The sequence below is a fragment of the Solanum stenotomum genome, chromosome 5, assembly GCF_019186545.1.
Source record: "Solanum stenotomum isolate F172 chromosome 5, ASM1918654v1, whole genome shotgun sequence".
In the NCBI taxonomy this organism is placed as follows: domain Eukaryota; kingdom Viridiplantae; phylum Streptophyta; class Magnoliopsida; order Solanales; family Solanaceae; genus Solanum; species Solanum stenotomum.
This window is the reverse complement of record NC_064286.1, coordinates 62869512-62896823: the sequence shown is the minus strand read 5'-3', so window position 1 is coordinate 62896823 and position 27312 is coordinate 62869512. Positions and strand designations below refer to the sequence as shown.

General features: G+C 33.8%; 4 protein-coding genes and 2 pseudogenes across 4 annotated transcripts; 2 read left to right on the top strand and 4 right to left on the bottom strand.

Moving 5' to 3' along the window:
• Positions 1-543: 543 nt before the first annotated feature.
• LOC125864817 (aquaporin PIP2-1-like) lies at positions 544-2921 on the top strand. The gene is made up of 4 exons (XM_049544900.1): positions 544-898; positions 1150-1445; positions 2394-2534; positions 2630-2921. The coding sequence occupies exons 1-4, from the start codon at positions 604-606 to the stop codon at positions 2741-2743; spliced, it is 846 nt and encodes a 281-aa protein (XP_049400857.1). The 5' UTR covers positions 544-603; the 3' UTR covers positions 2744-2921.
• A 210-nt stretch (positions 2922-3131) lies between these two features.
• LOC125864812 (putative serine/threonine-protein kinase) lies at positions 3132-5481 on the bottom strand (annotated as a pseudogene).
• An 8345-nt stretch (positions 5482-13826) lies between these two features.
• On the top strand, positions 13827-17150 carry LOC125864815 (probable E3 ubiquitin-protein ligase LOG2). Its single transcript, XM_049544898.1, has 3 exons — positions 13827-14413; positions 15853-16351; positions 16772-17150. The coding sequence occupies exons 1-3, from the start codon at positions 14055-14057 to the stop codon at positions 16862-16864; spliced, it is 951 nt and encodes a 316-aa protein (XP_049400855.1). The 5' UTR covers positions 13827-14054; the 3' UTR covers positions 16865-17150.
• A 1334-nt stretch (positions 17151-18484) lies between these two features.
• Positions 18485-19330, bottom strand: LOC125864242 (fasciclin-like arabinogalactan protein 12). The gene has a single exon (XM_049544152.1). It carries the CDS (start codon positions 19328-19330, stop codon positions 18485-18487), a length of 846 nt encoding a protein of 281 aa, XP_049400109.1.
• A 2126-nt stretch (positions 19331-21456) lies between these two features.
• LOC125864241 (fasciclin-like arabinogalactan protein 12) lies at positions 21457-22238 on the bottom strand (annotated as a pseudogene).
• A 2807-nt stretch (positions 22239-25045) lies between these two features.
• On the bottom strand, positions 25046-27137 carry LOC125864796 (pentatricopeptide repeat-containing protein At2g32630). Its single transcript, XM_049544879.1, has one exon. The coding sequence runs from the start codon at positions 27000-27002 to the stop codon at positions 25185-25187; it is 1818 nt and encodes a 605-aa protein (XP_049400836.1). The 5' UTR covers positions 27003-27137; the 3' UTR covers positions 25046-25184.
• Between the last annotated feature and the right edge of the window lie 175 nt (positions 27138-27312).

The window sequence follows — 27312 nt, the reverse complement described above, 5'->3', positions numbered from 1 at the left end:
TTATCAACGAAAATTAATTTGTGGTTTATGTAGATGGTCGGTTTAATTTAACATTTTCATATAATGTCTTGTTTTTTTTTTATTTTAAACTTTTATGATAACATTCGAATTGCCTTTGACATGAGATGAGTCCCACACATAGAGTATTGATGGGGTGTTATTTATTTTTTATTTTTTATTTTAGTGTCGAACAATTCTCATTTTTGAAATTAGCTTTTAATGTTGAGTTAATTTATCGTAAACAGCCTCTTGATCATTTTCCTCAAAATCAAAAATAAAATTTATGTGCATCTCATCCTTTCCAGATCTCATCTATGAAATTATACTGAATATGTTATTTTATTGTTAGATATCGGAACCTTCAAGACCCTCAAGTTAGAGGTGAGCTATGTTGATCAAAAAAGTGAAAGAAAATTAATATAACAAAAAAGAAATTAAAATGGGGCGGCTAAAAAGTGAGTTTAATTAATATTCCACTAATTAATTAGTCCAAGATTATCCATATATAAATACCACCCTTCACTCTCTATCAACTCCACCACAATCAATTATTCTTACACATTTCTCTCTAACTCAAAAACAAATATTTTTATTAGTTTACAAATGGCTAAGGACATGGAGTATGGAAATGACCAATATGCCCCTAGTAAAGACTACCAAGACCCACCTCCAGCACCACTTATTGACCCTGAGGAACTTGGAAAATGGTCATTTTACAGAGCTATTATTGCTGAATTTATTGCCACACTTTTGTTTCTATACATCACTGTACTCACTGTGATTGGCTACAAGAGCCAAAGTGATGGTGACCAATGTGGTGGTGTTGGCATTCTTGGTATTGCTTGGGCTTTTGGTGGCATGATTTTTGTTCTTGTTTATTGCACTGCTGGTATTTCTGGTACGTTAAATTGTGTGACCATCATCTCGTATGAGTATTTAAACTATTACTGTTCAATTCGTGTGACGAACCGAACTTCATTTTTTATATAGTAACGTCTTCTCATACACGATTATAAGTAGCGATGAGATTTGAATTATGTAACCATATCTAATGAGAAAACTTTAAGCTATCAGATCGAACATATTTTTATTTATTTAATTATGTTACGGACAATATATTTAATGGGGTTTCCAATTTTGTATATGCAGGTGGACACATTAACCCTGCTGTGACATTTGGACTCTTTTTGGCTAGAAAAGTGTCACTAGTGAGAGCAATTTTTTACATAATAGCACAATGCTTAGGAGCCATTTGTGGTTGTAGTTTAGTGAAGTTATTTCAAAAGGCTTATTATGTTAAGTATGGTGGTGGTGCTAATGAACTTGCTGTTGGTTACAACACAGCCACTGGATTAGGTGCTGAAATTATTGGCACTTTTGTTCTTGTTTACACTGTTTTTTCTGCTACTGATCCCAAGAGAAATGCCAGAGACTCTCATGTTCCTGTAAGTATATAATTTTGCAACACTACATAATAATTGTTCTTAGTGGCAAAGTGATCTTGCTGTCACGAATTATTGAGATTCAATATTTTGTTGCTCTAATTCGTCCTTGGGAAATATTTTGATCTTATATATACGGTATAATTTTCTGACTGAGGAAGTTCAGATGAACCTTTTGCATCCCCCTAAAAAGAAGAGTCCTCGTTTGAAAAAATCAGCTTTGCCCTTACACATTGGTATGTAAAAGATTTTTATAGGTCACTTATGGAATGGGCCTTGAAGTGCGTGATTCGAAGTTAGTCGAGTTTCACTACAGACTTCGGATACAAAGTGGAAAACCAAAACAAAAGGAAAAAGAACAACTACCCCCTTACTTTCATGCCCCATATTTTTAAGTTTTAACTACTAATACACGTTTAGTATTTGATACCATCAAAGTAAATATATAATTTGATGGTATCAAAGAAGAAGATGCGGTGGTTTAGTGAAAACACTACTTAGTTACTCCTTGATACTACTAAAGTAAATATATAATCTGATGGTATCAAGGAAGAATATGCAGTGTTTTCTGCTCAATTACTGCTTGATAACATCAGAGTATATAGATACCATCAATGCATATATATACTCTGATAGTATCAATAATATAGAACCAGTGGTTCAGTGAATAGAATAAAGGGGCAGTAGGGTAAATAGTTTGGGTCATGGGTCCAATCAGGATAAATATATTGAGCTGAGTCCAATTTGAATAAATGCTTTACCTAATGAGTCCAATTTGTATAGTTTTCCCAAAATAAAATAAGTGCAACTAGTTACCTAAAGAATACAACAATTAATTATCACAAGGACTTATTACACCTTTGATGTATTAATCCTGTCTATTGATGCTTCTTTTTAGTAATTAAGTTGAGTTAATCAATAAGAAATTAATATTTTTCTAATTGATTAAAGGTATTGGCACCACTTCCAATTGGATTTGCTGTATTTATGGTTCATTTGGCCACTATTCCAATTACTGGAACTGGTATTAACCCAGCTAGAAGTTTTGGAGCTGCTGTAATTTATGGCAAAAATAAATCCTGGGATGACCAAGTAAGCAATTTTTATTTTTTTTGTTCTAATTTTTTTATATCAAAAAATACATATTTTTAAATTATAATATTCATTTATTTTGTATGATGATACAGTGGATTTTTTGGGTTGGACCTTTTATTGGTGCTGCAATTGCTGCATTATATCACCAATATATTTTGAGAGCTGGAGCATCCAAATCAATTAACTCATTCAGAAGCAATGCCTAATAATAAGAATTAATATAAGCTATATTGGCAATTATTAATTTTTAAATGTGCCAAAATATTGTAATTCCTTCTTGTTTGGTTGCTTTTTCTTGTTTTGGTTTTCTTAATTTTCCTTGTAAATTTTCTCCTACTTGTTTCAACATCAAAATAATGGACTAAGCAAAGTGTGTTCTACTCTTTTTCTTGTCATTAGAAATACTTATTTACACCGTGTACTTATATCAAATCAATTTTAATACAACAAAACATATTCAGTGAAATCCCACAAAGTGGAATCCAGAAATGATAGAGTGTACGCAGACTTTACCACTACACAAATGAATTTTATAGTAGTTGAAATTAAAGGGAAACAATATTTATTTATTTTCTTGTGAGCCTAGCTAATTATTCTTGTATATTCACTTGAAATATTTATAAAAACCTATAAAATTCAAATCCTAAATCTGTCTCTGCTTCGAACCCTATATCTTCTCAAAGAGAGTATTAGGCCAACTTTGTGTGTGTGAAATATACACTTTGTACCAACATTTTCTAACTGTAGTTACAACATTGGACAAAAAACTATTAGATGATTGTTTTTGACCTATTTTAACATCTCCCAAATCAGCAAGAATTCCAGGTTGAGTAATATTTATGTCATCTAAGTCCATATAATTTGCACTGTTCATCATGTTGAAAACTGCTGACATTTTTGGACGTAGACTGGCTATTTCTTGCACACAAAGTAACCCAATTTTCAAGAATCGGACAGCTTCGTCGCCACAAAATTCTCCATTTAACATAGGGTCCACTAGCTCTAATAATTTGCCAGAATTGTACATTTCCCATGCCTGAAATAAAATAACCCCTTCAGATCACTTAAATGATAACTACAGGTAAACTGATCATAGTAAAAAGTGTAACTAGTTACCTATAGTGTATATATATATGACAAGTTATGTGTTACATACTGATAAATCAAAATTCTTTATACTGTCAGTATATGTGATCTTGTCATGTCTCATCAAGCCAATAACATAGTAATTGAGCATTATTTGTAGCAGTTGATGGTGTATAATGTATATACACTGATTATACACTTATTATACAGTGATTATAAGAGCTAAATTTCGTTAAAAAAATGAAGATTATGATTATCAGATTGGAAAACAAGTAGGATGAAGATTAATTAACTAAATGTGATTGATAATTACCTTTTTAACTAGGAAATGTTCTCCTCTCTCAATGTCAAAGGCAATAACAGGGCAACCACTGATTATTTCAAGCAATAATACTCCGAAGCTATAAACATCTGATTTTCGAGTTAAATGTCCACTGATCGCGTATTCTGGAGAAAGATAGCCTCTTTAGGCATAACATTAATCAAGAAATTAATAACATGATTAGCTTAAACACTCGTAAAGTTGATGTGTGTAATCAGAAAGAACAATTTTGTAATTTGTTACTTACAATGTACCAGCAACTCGAGTTGTAATATGTGAAATGTTCTTCGAAAATAGCCTAGATAAACCAAAATCCGCGATTTTTGGTGTGAAATTGTGATCAAGAACTATGTTGCTGGCCTTAATATCTCTATGTACAACATAAGGATTCACTTCTTCATGAAGATATGAAAGTCCCTTTGCTATTCCTTTCGAAATTTCTCTTCTAAGTTCCCATGTAAATTTACTTCTGTTCTGTTCTTCCCCTGCTTGTCAAACAACCATGTTATTATGAGTTGTAATTTGTAGTTAACAATAATTAATGTGGTTCGGATCGATGTGATCCACACTTTATTGGGTAGCCCGGTGTACTAAACTCCCACACATCACTATGTGTGGGGTCAGGTGTAGGGCCAGACCACAAGAGTCTATTATATGCAGTCTTATCCTACATTTCTGCAAGAGACTGTTTTCACAGCTCAAATCAGTGACCTTCTTGTCACATGACTATGACTTTGTCAGTATATAGAAGTAAAATTCAAAATTTAAAACACGCGAGATGAAAGAATTACCTAGTAATGTTTGTGAAAGACAATTATTTTCCATGTAATCATAGACTAAGAGTCTTTTAGTCCCATCAACACAATATCCTCTGAGGGTGACAAGATTTTCATGTCTAATATTAGACAATGCAGCTATTTCTGATATAAATTCCCTTTCACCTCTCATTGATTCTAATTCTATTAATAAAACTTTTACTGCCACAAAGCTTCCATCTTCAAGCCGACCCTTTTCAAAAAAATGCACAAAATTAACTTAAATAGTCGTCCACCTAACAAAATAGCCAACAAATATATACAACAACAACAACATTTTCATAAGTGGGGTCTGAGAAGGGACGAGTGAAAATTCTTCTAAACTTTTCAACAATATGTTATAGACTTCAGAACTTGTAAAGTTAGAAGTTGGATAAAAAAATGTACCTTGTAAACAGAACCAAATCCTCCTTCTCCAATTCGATTTGATGCTCTAAATCCATGAGTTGCTACCTTCAATTCTTTGTAAGAAAAAATAGAGAATTTTTGAACTCTTTTTCCACCTGTTTCTACAATAATTAAGATATGTACAATTTAATTAATTAAGCAGTTGTAATTACAATTAAGAATGTACAAATGGGATTAGAGAAGTTAATTACCATATGGAATAATTTGGTTAATTTCCATAATATCAGATGATGGATTAAAACAATTGGAAAATGCAAAAGAAAACTTCATAACTCTTTAATGGCTAATTAATTTCTGAAATTAACATAGAAAGAAGAGGATGGAAGGAAATTAAAATAGAAAAGTGCTTCATTTAATGGACAAATATAATATCGTGCCCACATATTTTGACCATATCTAATCTTTGAAGTATACGACTTTCTCATATTTTATAAAAATAATATTTTAAGTATCTTACTAGTTCCACTTAAAAACTAATAATAGAAGGAACTGCAAATTTATCACTAATAACGATAAATTTTATAGCGACAAAATTTACTATCTAGCTATAAAATTTATCGATTCTTTGTATTTTTGTTTTTATCTTTCAAATAAAGCTAGCCTTGTCAATCATATTAATCATGATGTATATGTATCAATTGATTGAAATTTTTGTTTAGTGGACAGTGGTCAATGGTCATCATTTATCAATCATCATATTAATTATTGTATGGTAGCTAACTGAGAGATACTTATATGATTCTTCAAACTTCAAAGTTATCCACTCTGGTCATAAGCTAATTAAAGTAGAGTATTCACATTTTAGTTTTAGTAAACTAGACAACTTTGAGAATTAATTACAGTTTGTATAGTTTCACCTGATCTTGCAATATGAGTAGAATGCACCCCTAAATTCTCTTCAAGTTCAGAGATTTTTTCTAAGCTTCTCTCAATTTTTTATTAAGATCCCATGCCTTTCCAAGAGTTTGAGACTATTAATGTGGCGGATCAGAAGTGATTAGGAGTGTATCTAAGTTTAGCTACTCAAGTAGAACAGTGTTTTTACAACTGTCAATAGTTTAAAGACGTAGCCAAATGTAGTGTAGAATGGTTGTCTTCACACTTTGTGTCAAAAAACTATACTACGTATAATATAGAAAATTATACAAATATATAAGTCAATTTTTTTTCCGAATACTCTAAAACAAAATTTATATTCTTAACAAAATTTCTGACTTCACCATTAGTTATGATATGTTTAAAATCACAAAATATCAAAAATCTTATAATCACTCAAATATTATGACATGTTTAAAATCACGACCATAAATTTCAATATTTTTTTCTAAATACCGAGCAAAATTACATTGCATCAATTGAAAAGAGAATACAAGTACATAGAGTTAATCATACTACAACAGTACAACCTAATTATTTGATCACTTCACCTAACTATTCTACTCTTCCTATCATACGTATATACTTGTGTAAGATTCAATTGATCAGACGTGACATTAGTCTTTGTTAGTGACGAATTTAAAATTTTCATCACAACTGTTCAAATATTTTATATATATATATATATATATATATATATATTCATGAGTACACTTTCATTTTTAACATATATTACATATTACATGAGTATACTTTCATCTTTAACATGTACTCCCTCCGTCCCATTTTATGTGACACTTTTCAAATTTCGAGATTCAAACAAGTCTAACTTTGACAGTAAATTTTTCATAGATCTTTTAAACATTTTGAATTATCAATTGTTGTGACTTACAGTACTTTTTACGTAGTTTACAAATATATAAATTTCATTTCAAAAAAATTGAAGATTTCATACGCAAATTCCCGGTCAAATTTAAACTGTTTGACTCTCGAAAAACGAAAAGTGTCACATAAATTGGGACAGAGGAAGTATATATTATATTACATAATTTTCAGTAATATTTTGATAAACGATGTTCAATCTATCCTTCTTTATTCTTTAATTTATGTGGCTACACCCCTATTCATTGGTGCAAGTGCTAGAAATACTTTCTAAACTAGGCTAGGCAACACATTTCCATCGTGCTTGACAATGTTTTACCTACTTTTAAACCCACAAATAATTTATGCTTTGTGGTGGAACAACTTGTTGCGCATGATGAGTTGGTGACATTACACCAAGGGTGAGGTTGGTGGATGAGTCGGAGCGATCTGATAGGATTGAGGAGTTCATTAAAAAAAAAAATTAAACGGCTTATAAATTATTAAATCATTTTTATGCATATATAGTACATGATGAACCTTTTTTGACTTTTTCGTTTGTTTGTTTTTTCATATTTTAAATTTATTAATAAAAGTTTGACTCTCTGGCAGAGACATATATCCAAAATTTAAGTTTATGAATTTCTACAATAACTTAAAGTTAATACACTAGATTCCTAATAAAATATTTGTGTAGACATTTAATTAATGAATATATAATACATAAAATTCAATTTTTTTATTGAATCCTTGATAAATATTTTAAACGTAATTCAAGAGTCCAAATATTTCTTATTTTTTTAACAATTTCCAAACTGACATGCTGGTCGTTATAAGAGAAGGATGCTAACGTGTAGATTTAATTTTCAAAAGTAAAATTGTTGACTACTTACTTAAAAAGAAAAATTATTCCCCTCTATATTTCTTAGAAAACTTGAAATTGTTTCCATTACAAAACATATTTTGAGACTTCGTCTTTCTTTCCCTTTATAATCGGGGATGAAGTCAGTACGTTGATTATATATTTAATCGAATTTAATAATTTTAGATTAAACTCTGATTCATTGTATTATGTACCATTATTATCTTAGTACCTAATAACTTACAAAAGTTAAAATCTCAATTTTCATTTATAATAATTAAAAATATTGACAAGGTCCTCTATTTGAAGGGGAGATGAATATGTTGACTTAATATTGGTTTTGATGTATTCACTTTCTAGTGTGGACGGTGATGTATGTAATTGTAGCCTCCCCCACTCCCCAACAATATCATCGCCGGCGCAAATTTGTCCAATTTTTTTTTGAAATTACGCAAGTGATTGATCGTAGAAATTAAATATTTTTTATTTTATTTGAAATTTCTGATATTGGAATCGAAGATATAGTTATGTTTTGATAAAAAAATTTGCAAAGAATATTTGATTGTTCGAATGTATTTTTCTAAAAAAACATAAAATATGACTTATACTCCCAAATTCTAAACTGGTAGTCAAGTAAATTACATATGGTCACATAATTGTCATTTCTTTTTATAAAAATCACTTCACTATAATCTTTTCTAATACACAAAAAAACACTAAACCTTGAAGTATTTTGACATGTAAAGTTCACCGATTTATAAAACAAAAGGAAACTTCATTAGTATACAAGGCAAATATAAGACAATTCACAAGGGGATTTTTTTGTAAAGTTAGTTGAAGTATAATCATAGAGATTTTTTGCTAGCTTGAGGTGTGTCGTTAATAATATTTTACTTGATATAAATATATTAATCGAAATTCAACGATCTCTTTTAATGTCCACTAGGAGCTTCAGATAACACATGCGATTAGAAATAGAGAAAGGGAATATTTTCTGAAATAATATTCATCTCATGATAGAGTAAAATAATTATTTCATCACACTTAAAAAAACTTTTTTTTTTTTTTTTTTACAATTTTCAGGCCAAACGTATCTTAAAATATTATTTTAAATAAAAAATTTAGATTTGAATGAAGCTGCAGGGACAAATTCAGACTTTTTTTTTTCATTAATGAGAAAATCAATCTTACAACGAATTAAACAGAGAAATAAATCATTTTCAAGAAGAAAGAGAATTCAAAAAATAGAATAAAAGTTAGGTGCATGGGTTGCCATGGGTGACTTTCATAACGACTAGTCTTCATTTTAGTAGTGAGGACTGTCCACAGGTGAAAAATTTAATCCACACAATATTTACGTTAAATCATTTTTTCGATTAATTAATTTAACTAATAATTAAAATTATATATTAATTAATCATAATTAAATGAAATATATGTGCATACAAACATGGTTATATATTTATGTATTGATTTGGAGTACACATCTAATACAAGTAAAAACGTATTTGCATTCAATGTTTATATATATCAATTTATATTAATTTATCATGACTAAGTCATGTACTTTTAATATAAAGTATGTGTTAAATTTTAATTAACTATAATTTAATGACAAGAATAATGTGAATTTGTCAACGTTTGGGTTGGCATTTTAAGGTTAATCTTCTAGATGAATTCAATTATAAATTAAGAAGAACAGTACTCCCATTCTCTGTTTTATGTTATTTTGTCCAAATTGACTTGACACAATATATTTAATTTCTTTTTTTTTTTAATTAAATAAGTAATAAGTATTTTACTGAATATAACTAACCTTATTAATGGTATTTTGAAATTCTAAATTTGATTATTACTATTTTGTATAGTTATTTAATATTAAAAATAATATAAGTTTTTTTTTAATAAACTCTTTTGATTTACTAAATAAACAAGTAAAATAAAATATTTATTTTTGATATAGCGCGATCAATAAAATAAAATGGAGGAGTATGAACCAACTTGAGTTTTGTGTCATGCATGCGTCACGCGTGCACTTCTGGTATTTGGGTGTGGGTGCATGAAGCTAGATTTATGACATGTTTTTTTTTTTTGATAACAGTTAATATATTTCCTTATAGTTTAACGTAAGGTATAATATATAATAATTTAAAGACAAAATGTAAAATTATTTTATCCTATGTTTGATTAGAGTTGGAGATATTAAATAGTGCTTGCACCCATAATTTTTATCATAGTAATAAAATAAGTTATCTATGTACATAATGAAATACTCACTCTATCCCTAATTACTTGTTCACTTGTCCATTTTGACAAATCAAGAAAAGACAATTTTTTTTACCTATTATACTCTCAATTAATTATTTTGAAAATGGTAGAACATTTTGAAAATCTTAAGTTTTTAGTTCATCCACTTCATAATTAGTAGGAGTAAAATGGTAAACATACTGTGCCACATGAATTGAGATGTTGCATGGTAATCGGTGGGATAAGGAGTACTATATAGTCTTTAGGGTTGCTTGTATAAGAATTATTACTTTATCTCAATATATCGAATTTCCCAAAAGAGCATGGTGTGGAGGCATGAGTCGTCATGTGTGTTCTTGATATTGTGACTGCTTACGTACTTGCTTCGGTGTTGTTGTCATTTGTCCATGTTGTTTGTTGCTTGCCACCTGCTAAGTGATATAGTTGATTTTATACTAAGTATTACTTATTGCATTTTAATTTCTATTATGGGTCGGCTGATTATATCTACTCAGTACATGTTGCCCTGTATTGACCCCTACTTGTATTTTTCTTCGTTTTCCTTTTGTGGAGTGTAGCGAGTGTACCAGTGACTTCGACTAGTCCTCAGCTCTAGCTAGTCTCCAACACATCAGGTTCCAGGGTGAGCTATTCATTCTAGCTCGTGTTGGATTCTTTTGGTCATGACATATGTCCTTAGTTTTTGGACACACACTACTTTATTTATTTATTTGGGTGTCTTTGATACTTTTAGACTGAGAAAAGACTCAAAATAGTCCCTCATCTTTGGGTTAAGACTCAAAGTCATCATTGAGTTTTCACATGGAGCACTAATAGTCCCTCATGTTTGCAATATTGGTGCACTTTTGGTCCTCCTCCAAAATTTTGCCTATTTTTTAAAATTGATTTTATCCATAACTTATGTATGATATGTTCAATCGTCATTTTATATATTTAGTAGAAATAATAACTCCATATGAGAGAATGTGAGAAGAAAAACATCTTGTTTCGTTTAGTAGAAATTGTATTGCTGGTAGAGTCGAGAGGTTCATCACGATAATTTCACGTGCAATAGTACAAATTTTTTTTTCTTCCAACGTCATATGTTAAGATGTACTTAGTTTAGCTGCAGTAATATTTCTACTGAACAGAACAATGTGTTCTTCTTATCACCTTCTCTCACATAGAGTTATTATTTTTACTAAATATATAAAAAGACAATTGGACATTCCTTAGATAAAATTGTGGACAAAATTAATGTTAAAAATAGGCAAAACTTTTGAGGAGGACCAAAAGTGCACCAATATTGCAAACAGAGGGACTATTAGTGCTCCATGTGAAAACTCAAGGATGACTTTGAGTCTTAACCCAAAGATGAGAGACAATTTTGAGTCTTTCCTCCTTTTAGACTTAATATTTGAAAATTAGATGTCCTGAGATTTTGAGAAACGATATTTAATAGACTTTAGTAGATTTGTGTTTCTTACATTAATAAGATTTGAGCTTTCACATTATGATTAGTATTTTGTAAGTTGAACAATAAATATAAGTTGGGGTTGAATTCGTTGGTTCGTCCACTTAGAAGGTTAAGTGTGGGTACCACTCATGACTTGTTTTGAGTTGTGATAATGAAATGATAAACTCACTATGTCCATCATTGTTTTATGGGAAAATTGTATATAATAGTAAACTATTAATTCAAATTAAATGCTATAAATATACTTTGATTTAATTGTACCCTACATCAAACTATTGCTATTTTCGTCACTCTCCCTGGTGGAATCTCGCTCGCCACTCTCGTTTGGTGACAGTCTCACTCGCCTCTCTCACTTTTATACAAACACAAATGTATAAAATGTGTTTGTGTTTGTATAAAGTGAGAGAAAATTTTATATATACATATATTTTCGTTCTCTTCTCTTCTCTCCCCTCTCCCAGATCTCGCTCGCCACCCTCGCCTCTCTCGCTTATACAAACAAAAACGAAATGTATAAATTGCGCTTCTATTTGTATAAAATGAGAGAAAATTGTATATACATATGCAAATACATATATCTTCGTCCTATACACTTATAATTATACAATATAAATATTTCCCTGCCCAGTTTTCTTTTGCCTTTCTCTCTTTCTCGTTTTATATATACACAGATTATACAATTGATCTTTTGTATANACTCCATATGAGAGAATGTGAGAAGAAAAACATCTTGTTTCGTTTAGTAGAAATTATATTGCAGGTAAAGTCGAGAGGTTCATCACGATAATTTCACGTGCAATAGTACAAATTTTTTTTTTCTTCCAACGTCATATGTTAAGACGTACTTAGTTTAGCTGTAGTAATATTTCTACTGAACAGAACAATGTGTTCTTCTTATCACCTTCTCTCACATAGAGTTATTATTTCTACTAAATATATAAAAAGACGATTGGACATTCCTTACATAAAATTGTGGACAAAATTAATGTTAAAAAATAGGCAAAACTTTTGAGGAGGACCAAAAGTGCACCAATATTGCAAACATGATGGACTATTAGTGCTCCATGTGAAAACTTAAGGATGACTTTGAACCTTAACCCAAAGATGAGGGACAATTTTGAGTCTTTCCTCCTTTTAGACTTATTATTTGAAAATTAGATGTCCTGAGATTTTGAGAAACGATATTTAATAGACTTTAGTAGATTTGTGTTTCTTACATTAATAAGATTTGAGCTTTCACATTATGATTAGTATTTTGTAAGTTGAACAATAAATATAAGTTGGTGTTGAATTCGTTGGTTCGTCCACTTAGGAGGTAAAGTGTGGGTACCACTCATGACTCGTTTTGAGTTGTGATAGTGAAATAGTAAACTCACTATGTCTATCATTGTTTTATGGGAAAATTGTATATAATAGTAAGCTATTAATTCAAATTAAATGCTATAAATATACTTTGATTAAATTGTACCCTATAGCAAACTATTGCTATTTTCGCCACTCTCCCTGGTGGAATCTGGCTTGCCACTCTCGTTTGGTGGCAGTCTCGCTCGCCTCTCTCGCTTTTATACAAACACAAATGTATAAAATGTGTTTGTGTTTGTATAAAGCGAGAGGAAATTGTATATATACATATATTTTTGTTCCTTTTCTCCCCTCTCCCAGATCTCGTTCGCCACTCTCCCAAATCTCGCTCGCCACCCTCGCCTCTCTCGCTTATACAAACAAAAACGAAATGTATAAATTGCGCTTCTGTTTGTATAAAACGAGAGAAAATTGTATATACACATGTAAATACATATATCTTCGTCCTATACACTTATAATTAGACAATACAAATATTTCCCTACCAGTTTTCTTTTGCCTTTCTCTCTTTCTCATTTTATACATACACAGATTATACAATTGATCTTTTGTATACAACTGCTTTCTTTTGTATATGTATAACGAATTATACAACTGCCTTCTTTGTATATGTATAACGAATTATACAACTGTTTTTTTGTATATGTATAGCGAATTATACAATGTATGTTTGCTATGGAGTGCAATTATGCAAACTTTGTTATAGCATACAAATATGAATTTTGTGTTTGCTATATGTGAAAGTTGCTCTTGTTTTATTAATAAGTGTATCAATTCAAAAATAAATAAGTAATTAAAAACAAAAAGAGTAACTTATTTTGTATAATTAATCGCAAAATAACTTGTTTCCAACTTATCGGATATACTTGACTTTTATAGAAAAAATTTTACTCAAAACTTTTTAACTTACCTTTTCCAACTCCATATTGTAACTATTTCTGTAGCTGTACAATGAACTATCATTCTTTCTCAATTTCATCTTCCTTGTTGTCTTCTCAAAAGAATACCATGTCCTTTTTACCCATAATTTTCACTAATTCAGTAAATTCCCTTTGAGTTTCTGTTGATTTCTTCTCTGTTCAGCAAAAAAAGGAAGCAAAGGGTGTCTAATACTGTAAAAATCTGTCTCTTTCATGGTGTGATCAGAGGTAAAATTAAGCATCTGTAATCCAAATTAGAGTTTTTACTTTCAAAATTTGAGATGGGAAATGCTGGAAGCAGGGGTGTGAACGGCCGGCGACGAAGCAACAGCCGGAGGAGCCACCCACCACCACCGCCGCCACCTCATCCGGAGATACGTGCGAACGGGTATGTGTTTGCGGCAACACCGTATCTTTCTCGATTCCCACATGGGCCATCGTATTATCAGTACCCGGGGTATACGAGGCCGCCGCCGCCGCGGCCACCCCCAGTGCCAGTACCATACGTGGAGCATGAAAAAGCAGTGACAATACGTAATGATGTTAACCTGAAGAAGGAAACTTTGAGGATTGAGCCTGATGAGAAGAATCCCGGGAAGTACCTTGTTGCTTTCACTTTCGACGCAACCATTTCTGGAAGGTACTTTTTTTGTGGGGTTGGAGTAAGAATTTGTGCTTTTCAAGGGTCATTTGTACTGTGTTTGGTTGACGCTATAAAATGCGACCCATATTGTTTTCTTTCACTATGTGGATCAGGGTATGGTATTTCATAAGTCGTCTTTAATGTCAACTTTGTGGAGTATTAGAATGAAACTGGATTTAGAACTGCAGAATGAAAATAGTAGGTTCATATTCATATAATATACTCCATGTTTCGTATAAGTTTAACGATTCATACATGATTTTGTTGTATACTCTCTATGTGGGAATGTAGTGTAATCCGGTAGTTTGTCTTGTATGTGTCATTTTAATCAGTATATGTGTGTTAAAGTTTTGAACTTTTTTGACATATAAGTATATGATTTTGGTTAACACAATTCATTTGCTGATTTTCCCTTAAATTGTATGACTTACGAACTTTGGTTTTCTTGACATAGATATGATTTTGTCATAGTTCATTTTCTGGGATTCCCTTACACATTGCGTCGTGTTGCTACTTGATAGTTCTTGCAAGTTATCATTCTAACAAATTTATCTGTGAGTTGTTGATATTCCTGCATTTCATCATTCAAAATCTTTAATCAGCAGCCCTATATGCTCTTGAAATAATGAGATGTTTTTTTTGCTGCAAGTCATATAATCTCAAATCCCTGGACAAGTGGGTAATTTAGTCTATTTGGAGAGCAGTGTGATTTTTCTGCATGAGTTTTCTTTGTAAAGTTACTTGTAGAAAATACAACCCAAGACCATTAAGGATCCTGGTATCTAAACTTTGCAATTATAGTATGTCCTCATGGCATTCTGCATGTGAATAAGTTTTTTCCTTTTTGGCATGTGAATAATCTTGTGGCTTAAGTGAGAGTTCAGAATTACTCAGGTTGATTTTTTGAGGTGATATCCTATTTAACATAGTTGGTCAGAGGTTGAGCTGGAAACCAGTTTACGATGGTGCTCTATATCTTGTAAGAAGCTTTGCTTTCCTTCATGATGCTAAACGTGTAATTGATAATAAGTCTTTATAAGAGTATCCTGCTTCTTGTGTAGAAGCATAGACCCTCTTATAGCTATGCCCACTGTGGTAAGGAAGAGAGGAAAAAGGTGCACTTCATTTCCTTGAGATACAAACTATTAAGAGGTTTATGTATTCGGTAGACTTTCTATCTTTCAAAAAACCTTAGTTTACTAGTACTTATTACTTCTCAAGGGTACTTCATTGCTTATTTGTCTTCTGCCTAGGAACGGTTTCAGATATGCTCGCAAACACTTGCTTAGAAATTTAATCAGTGCTTTGTCTGTTTTCATTGTTTGGAAATCTTACTCATTAATGAGTTTTAGTCATTCGTATGGATCTTCAAGTATCACTTGCAATTCTTTTTACTTGTAAAATGTTAAATTGGTTCTTTCTTTAATCTATTGCAGCTTGACTGTCATTTTCTTTGGAAAAGAAGGTGAAGATTGTTTGTTGACACCTATGAAAGAAAGCTTACTTCCACCAATAACTGTTGAATTTCAACAAGGTTTATCTCAGAAGTTTAGGCAACCCTCAGGAACTGGCATTGATCTTTCGATGTTTGATGAAGCAGAATCCTCCAAAGATGCCGATGCAGATGTATATCCATTAGCGGTGAAAGTAGAGGCAATCCCAGTTAGGGAAAGTGTATCAGAGGATGAGAATGCAGCATCTGGGTCCACAAATTCCCAGCTTACTCTAGCAGTTTTTGAAAAGGATAAAGGTGAATACCATGTTAGGGTGGTGAAGCAAATACTTTGGGTCAATGGCATGAGATATGAATTACAAGAGATTTATGGGATTGGTGATTCAATTGATAATGACTTTGATGGAAATGATCCTGGGAAAGAATGTGTGATATGCCTTTCTGAACCTCGGGACACAACTGTACTTCCATGTCGACACATGGTATGGCTTTAACCTTTCGTAACCCTTGCAACTGAGGTGCTGGTCTGAATAAATGTGCAACTATCTTGAATGCTTTGTTTTAATGATCTATGTTACAGTTTATTCAGCTTCTGTTGCAACAGTTTTCACTAATACAACTTGAGTAATTCTTCCCCGACCTGAAACCCCACCTTATTTCCTTTCTTTGGCTAGTAGACTAGCCATGGTTCAAAATGTCAACACAATATCGTGTATCTAGCATTAAATATGATATGCATCAGTTTCATTGTGCTTGATAAACCAATGCATCAGCTTCTGTGTTGATTTATATGCATTTATTGATTGAAGAGGCCATACATGACACAACTGTTTTTTGTTTGTCTTATTTATTGGTGCAATACTATTATATGCCACAAATATTGAGTATTTTCCTTGATGCAGTGCATGTGCAGTGGTTGTGCAAAAGTCTTGAGGATCCAGACAAATAGGTGTCCTATATGTCGGCAGCCAGTTGAACGACTTCTGGAGATCTAAGTCAGCGAAGGTGCTGAACAGTAAATATAGGAACAGTTGCGACTACACTCTTGTATATAGATCTTTCTGTTTTCACTGTAATCCTCTCATTTTTCGATTTAGGTTTTAAGTTGTTTTTTCCTTTTGTCTTTCACTTCCTAGATTAGATAATCCAACAGTTAGGCTCTTAAATTTTCCAGTAGTTGGACAAAGTGCATATTCTGACCATTAGATCACAAAATGCTGTAAGTTTGATCCACTTTGTTTAACCCTTCTATAATTAAAACTGTGCAATGCTTTGGTTGAATACTTTGAGTTCCTTTTTTATTACTTACTATATGGTGTGTTTGGCTTGTCTGGGATCTCCGATATAAATTTCTCTTTTCTTTTCAAATTTCATGACTGAATTTTAATACGAAATCTACTGTCGGACAATAGCCAACAGCCCAACACCACCCAAAAGCTATCCTCTTAGCAGTGGAAAATGGGTCTATTGACTGCACATGTGGACAGCTGTTCTTGAGGAGTTACCTGAAGTTAGAAGATGTTAGCTTTCTCCAGTTCTGCAATAACAATTTTGGTATGTTAACCATTTCTCCAGTTTTCCTTCGTAAATTAGTATATTTGATGTCTGCTTGTGAAGAATGAGTCAATTGCTTGGAAAGGTCATATTTTTAAAGGAGTATTTGAGGAAATGGTGCAAGATATGTAACTTTGTGCCTGAAGCAAGCAGTTCGCCTAAGCATCTCTCCTTTAACTATGCCAATGTTCCCATCTATGTCTTATGGGAAAAGGCTGAGAAATTTTCATACAGTGGTGCTTGGCTCTGTTCCAAAGATATCCAAGTTCAGTTTTTACATCCCAACAGAGGCCTTATCACCTTTTCCCTTTGTGATCCATTTTGCGCCCGTGAGGAGAGGGAAGGAGAAGGAAGAAGAGGGTAAAGCCATTGGTGAGATTTGAATCAAGAATCAGTTGGCTGCAGGATAGAGTCACAACTATTAAACAACAAATGTGCTCTTGTTGGCTTATTGCATAGTAGCTATGTTTTGAGTGACTTCCTCCTGCCGTGATGAGCACCTTCGGTGTGCTGGTATTGGGTGAAACAAATAGGTTCATGGCATTTTATAGTTTAATTAAGGATCACCAAGTGAGTGGTAAAGATGGATAGGATCACTCCACCCTTAACCAGAGTCTCGAGTCCAGTCTTCTAGGAATGGAGAAAGTAGTTCCTTTATTGGGCCCTATACAGCCGCAAATCCAGATTGTTCAGGCCAATAAATTTCAGCTATTAGATGGATAAACTAAAAAAAAGGGACTGTAGTCAGGCCTTGCTTCTTGTGTCTTTCTTTTCCATGTTTTAAGTTTTGTCCTTGCTGACATTTTGAAAATAGAGCAATGCTTGTATTGGGAAATTGGCTAACTTAGGAATGTGGTGCTATATATTCCTTACCTAAAGCCACCTCCTGTGTCTTTGCCTAGACATCGTCATCTCTCATGATGTTCAAATTCTCTTGAAAGATAACATAATATGCAACATTCAAACATGCTTGAGTACATACCGAAAATTAACATCTTATTAAGTGACACTTGAATGTACATAACATAACACCTCAATCATGCACACATGCATACGACTTCTTAACTCATATACACAAAGCAAACAGAGAAGAAGAAAAAGCAGTCGGGATAGACCATTCCCTGAAGCATGTAGGGAAGAAGAGAAGTGGCACCAGATGGAACAGCATTAACAGAGGAAGAATCTGACGAGGAAGCATCCTTTTTTGGCTTTGATGGTGCTGGAGCAGGTGCTGGTGGTAATGGTGGGTCAAAAAACTGCAAAGGGAGGAGCACTTTATCCACTTGGTAAATAGCTAATTGATTATCAGTGTAAATTGTGCTGGACACACTTGCATTCACAATCCCTGTTGTTATGTTCAGTGCTGTCCCATTTGTGGTTATATTGATGGGGAATTCACGATTAGTGGTTCCACCGGCTTGTGTGTTTAAAGGGTTGCTAGCCGTTTGGAACTGTGACAGGGAGAAATATGATGGGATGATATGGAATTTAACCAATTCAGCTTTCCGCTGATCACTGAAAGAGTTAAGGGTGCCAGTTTTCAGGTTCAAGAAAGCACCATCCCATGGAACAAACATGGTTATGCTATTGGAGTTGTTCAGTAATGAGGTGATTTCGCCAACTTCTTGAGTGATTTGCAACAACTTGATGAACGTCGAATATTGTCCTGCTTTCCCAAGGATTTTTATCACGTTTGGCGGACCAGGTGGTCCTGGAGCCGGAGCAGAGGCTATAATTGGGGGCAATATTGGTGCTGGAGGAGAAGAAATAGTTGGTGGCAGTGAAGCTGGAGCAGAAGATTGAGCTGGTTGCATTGGAACCATAGAAGGTGCTTGAGCCAAATTGCAAGTGAATTGGAGTAAGAAGAAGAACAGTAAAAGAAAAGGTGCCACTAAGTTGTAAGTCATTTTCTCTCTTGATTTAGCTTAATTTGGAGTTGTCTGACTATGGAGGGAGAAGGAGTATGTGCGCCAGTTATATAGTGAGCTGGGGTGGATGTCTTGCTCTAAAACAATTAAGAAAAAAAAAAGATATGATAATAGGTTTGGGGATAAAAGTATCTGGGGTATTGGGATGAAAGAAATAGTTAGGTGAAAAGGTGCAATTTCAGGTGAGTTTAGAATAATATGTTATGTACTGTTATAATGCAGCTGCTAGCTTGCTTATGAAGGGAAAAACAGCAGGGCAAATGAACTAATTCCTTTGTAGATGCCATTATATAGATCCGATTTATATGTATAGCACGTCAATCATGTTCGTCCTTCCTCCAAAATATCTTTTTTTTCCTGGGAACATTGTCAATCAGAAATTATTGTATTCACGATTTTATATCCACCTATGGATAAAATGCTCTAGTTTTCCATCCTCATACGAGGCCGGACAGTGAAACGGCCATTCAGTTTATCTTGTGTGATTTGAGATGGGTTAAGTAGTTACGTAAAAATATTTCAAGTTCTTTTTTTTTTTGGCTTTATGCGTTTAGGGGCCTATTCACTCTACTAATCCATTTCGTATTGCGTGGAAGAGAGAAACACTTCCTTCCAAGAGTATCTCCATTTGCAGAGCTCGAACTTGAGATCTCTAGTTAAAGGTAAAGTAAAAGATAACATCCATCCCACCAGACTCATTGGTGGTATATTTCAAGTTGCATGTATGGAATCACAACATAGGTATAGGACAACCATAAATGATTACTTATGGATTTGTGGGCCAAGAGGCTAATTTAGTTGCAACTACACTGGTCACAGTCGAGAATATCTTGGTACAGCTGATGATAATGTAATGTAAGATAACAAATGATTATCCATATAATTGTTGTGTTATCTGCTATCTTTTTGCAGTTTTAACGCTTGACAGGATATCACAACCATTTTTAGCAGATGAGCTAATACTTTCAGGAGGATTGATAATGATTAATGATGCTGAGAAATTTGCTTCAACCATTCTGGATTTCAAAGGTAATTTTGCCACACTTTTCTGCTTGTACTTCTCTAGAAGAAAAAATCACCTTTTTCCCTCTTCCTCTCTGAGCAGTAATTGCACATTCAATTTTTAGTTTAATGCATCAAACTCATAAAACTAACTTTTGTAACAAAAAGTTTATTTAATGATATGCCTATATGTCACTGGAAAAAAAATGCAGTATAATGCTAAATAATCCTTTGTAGGTGACAAATGCAAGTCCTATGACCACACATCTATATTTCTGTGCAATTTTCCTTGGATGAAATTTGACTGGAAAATTATATTTTACATTTAATAGTGCAGAAGGGATGAAATTTTCTTGACAGGAGAGCAAAACTTTTTATGTGTGTCTTAGATTGTTTCACCCCTAGTTCAAGATCACAAGACTTGCAAAATTAGTTTATTTGTTTTTCCTGACATGGGAAAAGACAACTTATTTTTGATCATTCATAAGCAACATGACTTGAATCGACCTAGAGAAAAAACTCCATTTTCTTGAGCAGAGCTTTCCATGTGATCAAACCCTCTTTATGTCTGTGACCTTCATTAGCCAGAAATCCGGCAGTCTGTTCTCTTTTGACCAGATGTATATAAATAGTTGCCTTCGTGGTTTCCAGCAAATTTTTACAATCTTCAATAAAAGCCCTAAAGGGTGATAGTGCGTGTACACTTTGATAACTTGACAACAAGTAGACAGTTTATTTCCACCTCTAATTCTTTAAACATAGAAACAGACCTAAACTATGGTGAAATTGCCAACTACACACCTAAACTATGGTGAAATTGCCAACTACACACCTAAACTATTGGTTTATACCCAGTTTTTTTCTTTCGCTAGTTTTGACCATTGTTTGATGCTCTGTAGTGAGGCGTGAAGATGGCTTCATCTTACCCGAATATTAACTATAGCTGGTGGCAATGGAGGTTTAGCTAGTTTTTTTTTTTTTTTGCTTTTAGCTGTCTGTAAATGAGGAAAACTATTGGATAGCTAGCGAAAATTAACATTTTATTAAGTTCCACTCAAATGTACACAACATAATATCACAAGCATGCTGGCATTGCATGTGACTTAGTAGCTCATATATGCATAGCAAACAGAGAAGAAGAAAAAGCAGCCAGGATAGACCACTCCCCGGAACATGTGGGGAAGAAGAGAAGTGGCAGTAGATGGAACAACATTAACAGAGGAAGGATCGTCCTTTTTTGGCTTCGATGGCACTGGAGCAGGTGCTGGTGGTAACGGTGGGGCAAAGAATTGCAAAGGAAGCAGTACTTTATCCACTTGGTAAATAGCTAATTGATTGTCAGTGTAAATTGTGCTGGATACACTTGCATTCACAATCCCAGTTGTTATGTTCACTGCTGTCCCATTTGTTGTTATATTGATGGGGAATTCACGATTAGTGGTTCCTCCGGCTTGTGTGTGTAAAGGGTTGCTAGCCGTTTGGAACTGTGACAGGGAGAAATATGAAGGGAGGATATGGAATTTAACCAATTCAGCTTTCCGCTGATCACTGAAAGAGTTGAGGGTGCCAGTTTTCAGGTTCAAGAAAGCACCATCCGATGGAATAAACATGGTTATGGTGTTGGAGTTATTTAGTAATGAGGTGATTTCGCCAACTTCTTGAGTGATTTGTAACAACTTGATGAACGTCGAATATGATCCAGCTTTCCCAATGATTTTTACCACATTTAATTTGGCGGACCAGGTGGTCCTGGAGCCGGAGCAGAGGCTACAATTGTGGGTAATACTGGGGCCGGAGGAGAAGAAATAGCTGGTGCTTGAGCCAAATTGCAAGTGAATTGGAGCAAGAAGAACAAGAAAGGTAAAGATGACAAGTTGTAAGTCATTTTTTTGTTTCTTGATTTAAGCTTAATTTGAAGTTGTCTGATGATGGAGGGAAAAGGAGAATCTGCACCAGTTATATAGCATGCTGGGGATGGATTTCTTGCTCTAAAATAATTAAGAAAACATAAAAAGATGTGATAAGAGGTTGATGGTAAAAAGTTTGTGGGGGTATTGGGATGAAAGAAATAGTTAGGTGAAAAGGTGCAATTTAAGGTAAGTTGAGACTTGAGAATAATATTTCAAGTTCCTTTTTTTGCTTTCATGTGTCCAGTAACTGAAACCTACTAACTCGATTATCCAGATTCACGCAGCGTAGAGAAGCGCTCTTTACCCACAGTTTCTCCGATCCTAAGGCTCGAACTTGAGATATCTGGTTAAAGGTTTTCAAGTTGCTTGTATAACAAATGATTACTCATGGATTTGTGGGACAAGAGGCTAATTTAGTTGCAACTGCATTGGTCACAATCGAGAGTATTTTGGTACAGCTGACAATAATGTAATGTAAGATAATGAATGATAATCCATCCACCAAAATATCAGGTAGTGCTATATGCTACTATTTTTTGCAATGTCAACCATTTTCAGCAGATGAGCTAAAATTTTCAGGAGGATGTGATAATGATACTGTGTTTTATCAATCTGGATTATCAAAAGCATTGATGTCACATTTTCTGATTGTACATAATAATTACGTTTCAATTCCAAACAAGTCAAAATTGATTATACGAATTTATATTGTCCATGTTGCTTCGTTTAAGTCTAATATAGAATGGACAAAATGGAGTACTTGAGGTGCACTCTTTTCACCTCTGGCCTTCTGAATATTCAATAAACTAATAACCTCTTATCTGTTACACAATGCACTAGCCTAGACAACTACAATGCAGTCGTCGCATATGTATTTCAAACCACCATGAGTTTCTTAGCTGACCAACAACAAAAAAAACGACTATGCTCAATCCTGAGCAAGTTGAAGTTTCTTAGTTAAATAGACGACAACAACAAACACAGTATAATCTTACAGGTTGGTAGTGTGTACGCAGATCTTACCCCTACTTTGAGAGGGCAGGGAGACTGTTTCCGATAGATCCTCAATAAATTCCATAAAGAGAAAAAATGGAATCCACTGTATTTGCATCCAGAAAACTCGCCAAATCCAGTACCAGGAAACACTCTCCTTCAAATTTGATCCTCCTCCTCCTCTCATTCCTGAACCCAGACAATTCTTCTCATGGATAAAAATCTGCAAAGAGAGCTAAAAGATACTCAGACAAATAGCAGTAAGTCCAAAAGACACATTCTTTTCTCACCTCACTATGAAAGCAAAATAGTAACAAGGTGCAAATGGGAAAGGGAAGTAACAGAGTGCAAAGAGTTAAAGTATATTCAAGAAAAGAACATCTCATATTGCAAAATATATTAGCATATTGGCATACAGATTGAAGCAAACAGTAAAGTGCCACAAGCATATCATGAGTTCTTTATCAAACTACACAACCTGAAGAGCTTAGGAGGGGCAAATAGCCAGAGATTTAATAGGTATAAAATAGTCATTTCAAATGGTAATGGAGATATCTCATAGCTAATATAATTATAAGATTACTCCCATGATGATGCAAAAAGTTGGAGCTACTAGGCATTTGGACTATTCTTGAAGAAAAATTTTGTGCAAAAAGAATAAGTGCATAGAGAGTTGTAGTTTTCTTAAGGGTTGCAAATGTTCTGTGAGATGAACTCCACTTAAATGTTCTTTCCAAAAGATTATAAGAAGATCTTAACCAAACAAGTTTCTGGCAAACAGAACCTCATGCTTCGTTTCTTTCGGAAGTTACAGACAGCTTCAGAAGGTAGACTATTGAAAACAAGTACGAGAAAGTCACATATATGGCCATTTTATTGCTTGCCTGATAAAATACTTGGAACCCAATTCTATGAATCAGCAGAGAGTGTTGGCAACTTTAACAAGTGTGCTTGGGTCTCGAAGTCAAGGAACAAAGACCATCGTCATATTAACTTATTAACAATTGGACTGGGTGCTGCATAGATATTGGGCCTCAGAAGCCAATCAGCCACAATGATGAGAGTTGCCAGTTGCCACAAGACATCTATAATCTATTCTTTCACCTCAGTATTAAAACACACTGCATATCTGAGAAGTCTTTTCCATCATCTAGTACAAGAAACACAGAGATGTGTTTCTTTTTCTTCTTCCTTGTGAGAATAACTGACACTAATATCACATGACTGTTGCACAAGAATGATCCAACTTCTAAACCACATCATGCTTTTGCTAAAAGCTTACACGCGGTATAGATTAAGATTAGAGCTAGGCCACTCAGTCAAAAAAATGTGACGTTACCTACAAAGTTGCCATCATCCACCACTTTTTTCTTCTGGTTCTTCCATTCTCAAGAGAATATTGTACTGGACAACAAAGAAAGCAACACAACTTAAAGAAAAAATGTGTAAGCTAGCAAAATATTTTGAACAAAATGCCTCCAAAGTTTGAGATAATACAATAAGCAGTGGTTTTCTCATCATGCGTAGCAAAACAAAACTTATCTTTTAAAACCATAACGTCCTCCGGATACTTACAGATATCATAGCCCTATCAACCTCCTGTAGATCAATGTGCTAAAATCAAAAGAGGAATTCAAGCAGCTTAGATCTGACTATCTGTGCAGTGCCTTTGCTATATCTTGAATCTTTTGTAAATGTATAACAGCTAGTTATGTCAGACCTTGTTCAAGGACAACATAAGATCTGCAATGACAAGCAACTAGCCAGACACATTGAATCTGTGAGAGTGTCCTGCTATAAATTCCTTTATATAAAACATCTGGTGGATATATTGAACAATCTGTTATAGCTCCAATTAGCTAAATTTGATTTACTTTTGATGTTTACGATTACAAGTCCCTAGAGCAACTTCACATACTAAATAAACGTCAACCATGAAGACTGCCCACGAGAGCAGAATATGCGCTAGCATCAGGTGTAAGTCCTGCCTCTATCATCTCATCATATAATCTGAAGGCTTCATCTGATCTGCCCTCTTTCGATAAGCCAGAAATCATTGCTGTGTAAGTCACCACATTTGGAACTAAACCTTCTCGAGGCATCTCGTTGAAAAGTTTCAGAGCATCATCTACCTTTCCTGATATGCATTCCCCGTGTACAAGTGAGGTGTATGTATAGAGATCAGGTTTCAGGCCTTTACATTCCATAACATTCTTTAGCTTATATGCTTCCTTCATCATACCCTTCTTGCAATAACCATCTATCAGGGTATTGTACGTTGCCGTATTAGGCTTAACTCCTTTTGTTTCCATCTCACGAAGTGTCCTTTTTGCTTCAACAAAATTTCCTTCCTTAGAATAAATACTGATCAAAGTTGTATGAGCAACTTCGTTTGGAGCTACACCTCGATCCACCATTGAGAACAACCACGTCTTTGCTTCCTCGCACCGATCTAACTTACACAATCCAGTAGCAATTATGTTATAAACATATACATCAGATTCATACCCTTTGCCCTCCATAATTTTTTGCAGCCTCCATGCTTCATCTATATTACCTTGCTTACAGTAACCATCCATCATTGTATTAAATATAACTGGACCTATATCAATCCCCTTACTTTGCATCTCATTAAGTAAAACTTCAGCAGCTTGCATCTGTCCAGCCTTGCACAAGCAATTTATCAAAGCTCCATATGTGTGAGCATTCGGAACAAGACCCATCTCCACCATTTCATCAAACAATGAAAACGCTTTTTTGACGTTACCTAACTTACTACAACCACTAATCATAGAGGTGTATAAATGAACATCTGGCTCTATGCCTTTCCCTTCTATTTCCCTAAACAACCTCTCAACCTCTTTAAGATTGCCAATATTACAATACCCGTCAATCAGAAGAGTATAACTCGTCACATCAAGATCCAATCCCTCTTTCTCCATAGCCATCAAAATCTCCTTCAGAGCCACAAAATCTGGCTTCTTCATACAAGCATCTAATAATGTGTTGTAAGTGTACACATTTGGTTTCACCCCTTTACTAACCATTTCATCCATGAGTTTTCTTGCCTTGCTAACCTCTCCTACTTTACACAACCCGTCGATTACCATTGTCATAGAATACACCGTAATTCTCACATCAAATTCAACCATCATCTCGAAAAACTCAACCAGCGAGTCATACTGTTTTCGCCTTTTCATAGCAAGTAAGTAAACCATACAAGATCTATCATCTATTTCAAACCCACCATTCTTCATATACTCAAAAACCTCAAGAGCTTCCTTAAACCTCATACTATCAACATAAACCCTAAACAACATGTCAAACATCTTCCCCATAACTATGTGTTCTACATGATTCTCACCCAAAAGAGAAGCTATTTCTGAAACTGGTTTCCTTAAACTATCATCAGAAGCAACAGTATACAATATACTTTTGGCTTCAGCAAATTTCCTGGCTTTAAACAATCGCAAAAACAAGGCTATATGTGATTCAAGATTGGGTCTTTCGAAAGATTGATTTTTTTGGAGAAATTTGAAGAAACTTAAACAAGATTGTGTAGGGACAGATGGGTTTGAAAAAACAAGATGGATTACTTGGGGATTAAGGTAGGAAGTTAGAGATGGGGGGATTTCCTTTGTAGAACTGAAATTTATCAGAGTATTGGAGATCAATTTAGCAATTTCTTCATTTGGTTTTTTGGAAAAAAGTTGTTTTGCAGTTTGGTAAAACTTTTGAGTCGACATTTGAGAATAAAGCTGAGATTTTTACAATGGAAGTTTTATGGGTTTAAAGAGATTACCGGAAGGATGACACTGATGACATGTTTTTCCGGTGAGTCCAGTTCCCGGCGAGGTTTTGTTTCTTCAGTAACTGGGGAAGATGGCGTCAGCTGAATTTTAGCCTTTTTATAGTTCTGAAAGAGTTGAAATTTGGCCCAAATGCTTCTTGAAACATCCATTTAAGTCCCTTTTTTAAAGTTATGTTGCTTTTTTTTTTGTTTCCCACCCGATATCTGATATCCACGTTGAATTTCAACTAAATTAAAATTCACAT

Excerpts from the sequence above, each read along its gene's own strand:
- LOC125864817 (XM_049544900.1), top strand. The coding sequence starts at position 604 with ATGGCTAAGGACATGGAGTATGGAAATGACCAATATGCCCCTAGTAAA. Across the intron at positions 899-1,149 it reads TTGCACTGCTGGTATTTCTG|GTGGACACATTAACCCTGCT; the intron begins GTACGTTAAATT and ends TTGTATATGCAG. Across the intron at positions 1,446-2,393 it reads CCAGAGACTCTCATGTTCCT|GTATTGGCACCACTTCCAAT; the intron begins GTAAGTATATAA and ends AATTGATTAAAG.
- LOC125864815 (XM_049544898.1), top strand. The coding sequence starts at position 14,055 with ATGGGAAATGCTGGAAGCAGGGGTGTGAACGGCCGGCGACGAAGCAAC. Across the intron at positions 14,414-15,852 it reads GACGCAACCATTTCTGGAAG|CTTGACTGTCATTTTCTTTG; the intron begins GTACTTTTTTTG and ends AATCTATTGCAG. Across the intron at positions 16,352-16,771 it reads TACTTCCATGTCGACACATG|TGCATGTGCAGTGGTTGTGC; the intron begins GTATGGCTTTAA and ends TCCTTGATGCAG.
- LOC125864242 (XM_049544152.1), bottom strand. The coding sequence starts at position 19,330 with ATGACTTACAACTTAGTGGCACCTTTTCTTTTACTGTTCTTCTTCTTA.
- LOC125864796 (XM_049544879.1), bottom strand. The coding sequence starts at position 27,002 with ATGTCGACTCAAAAGTTTTACCAAACTGCAAAACAACTTTTTTCCAAA.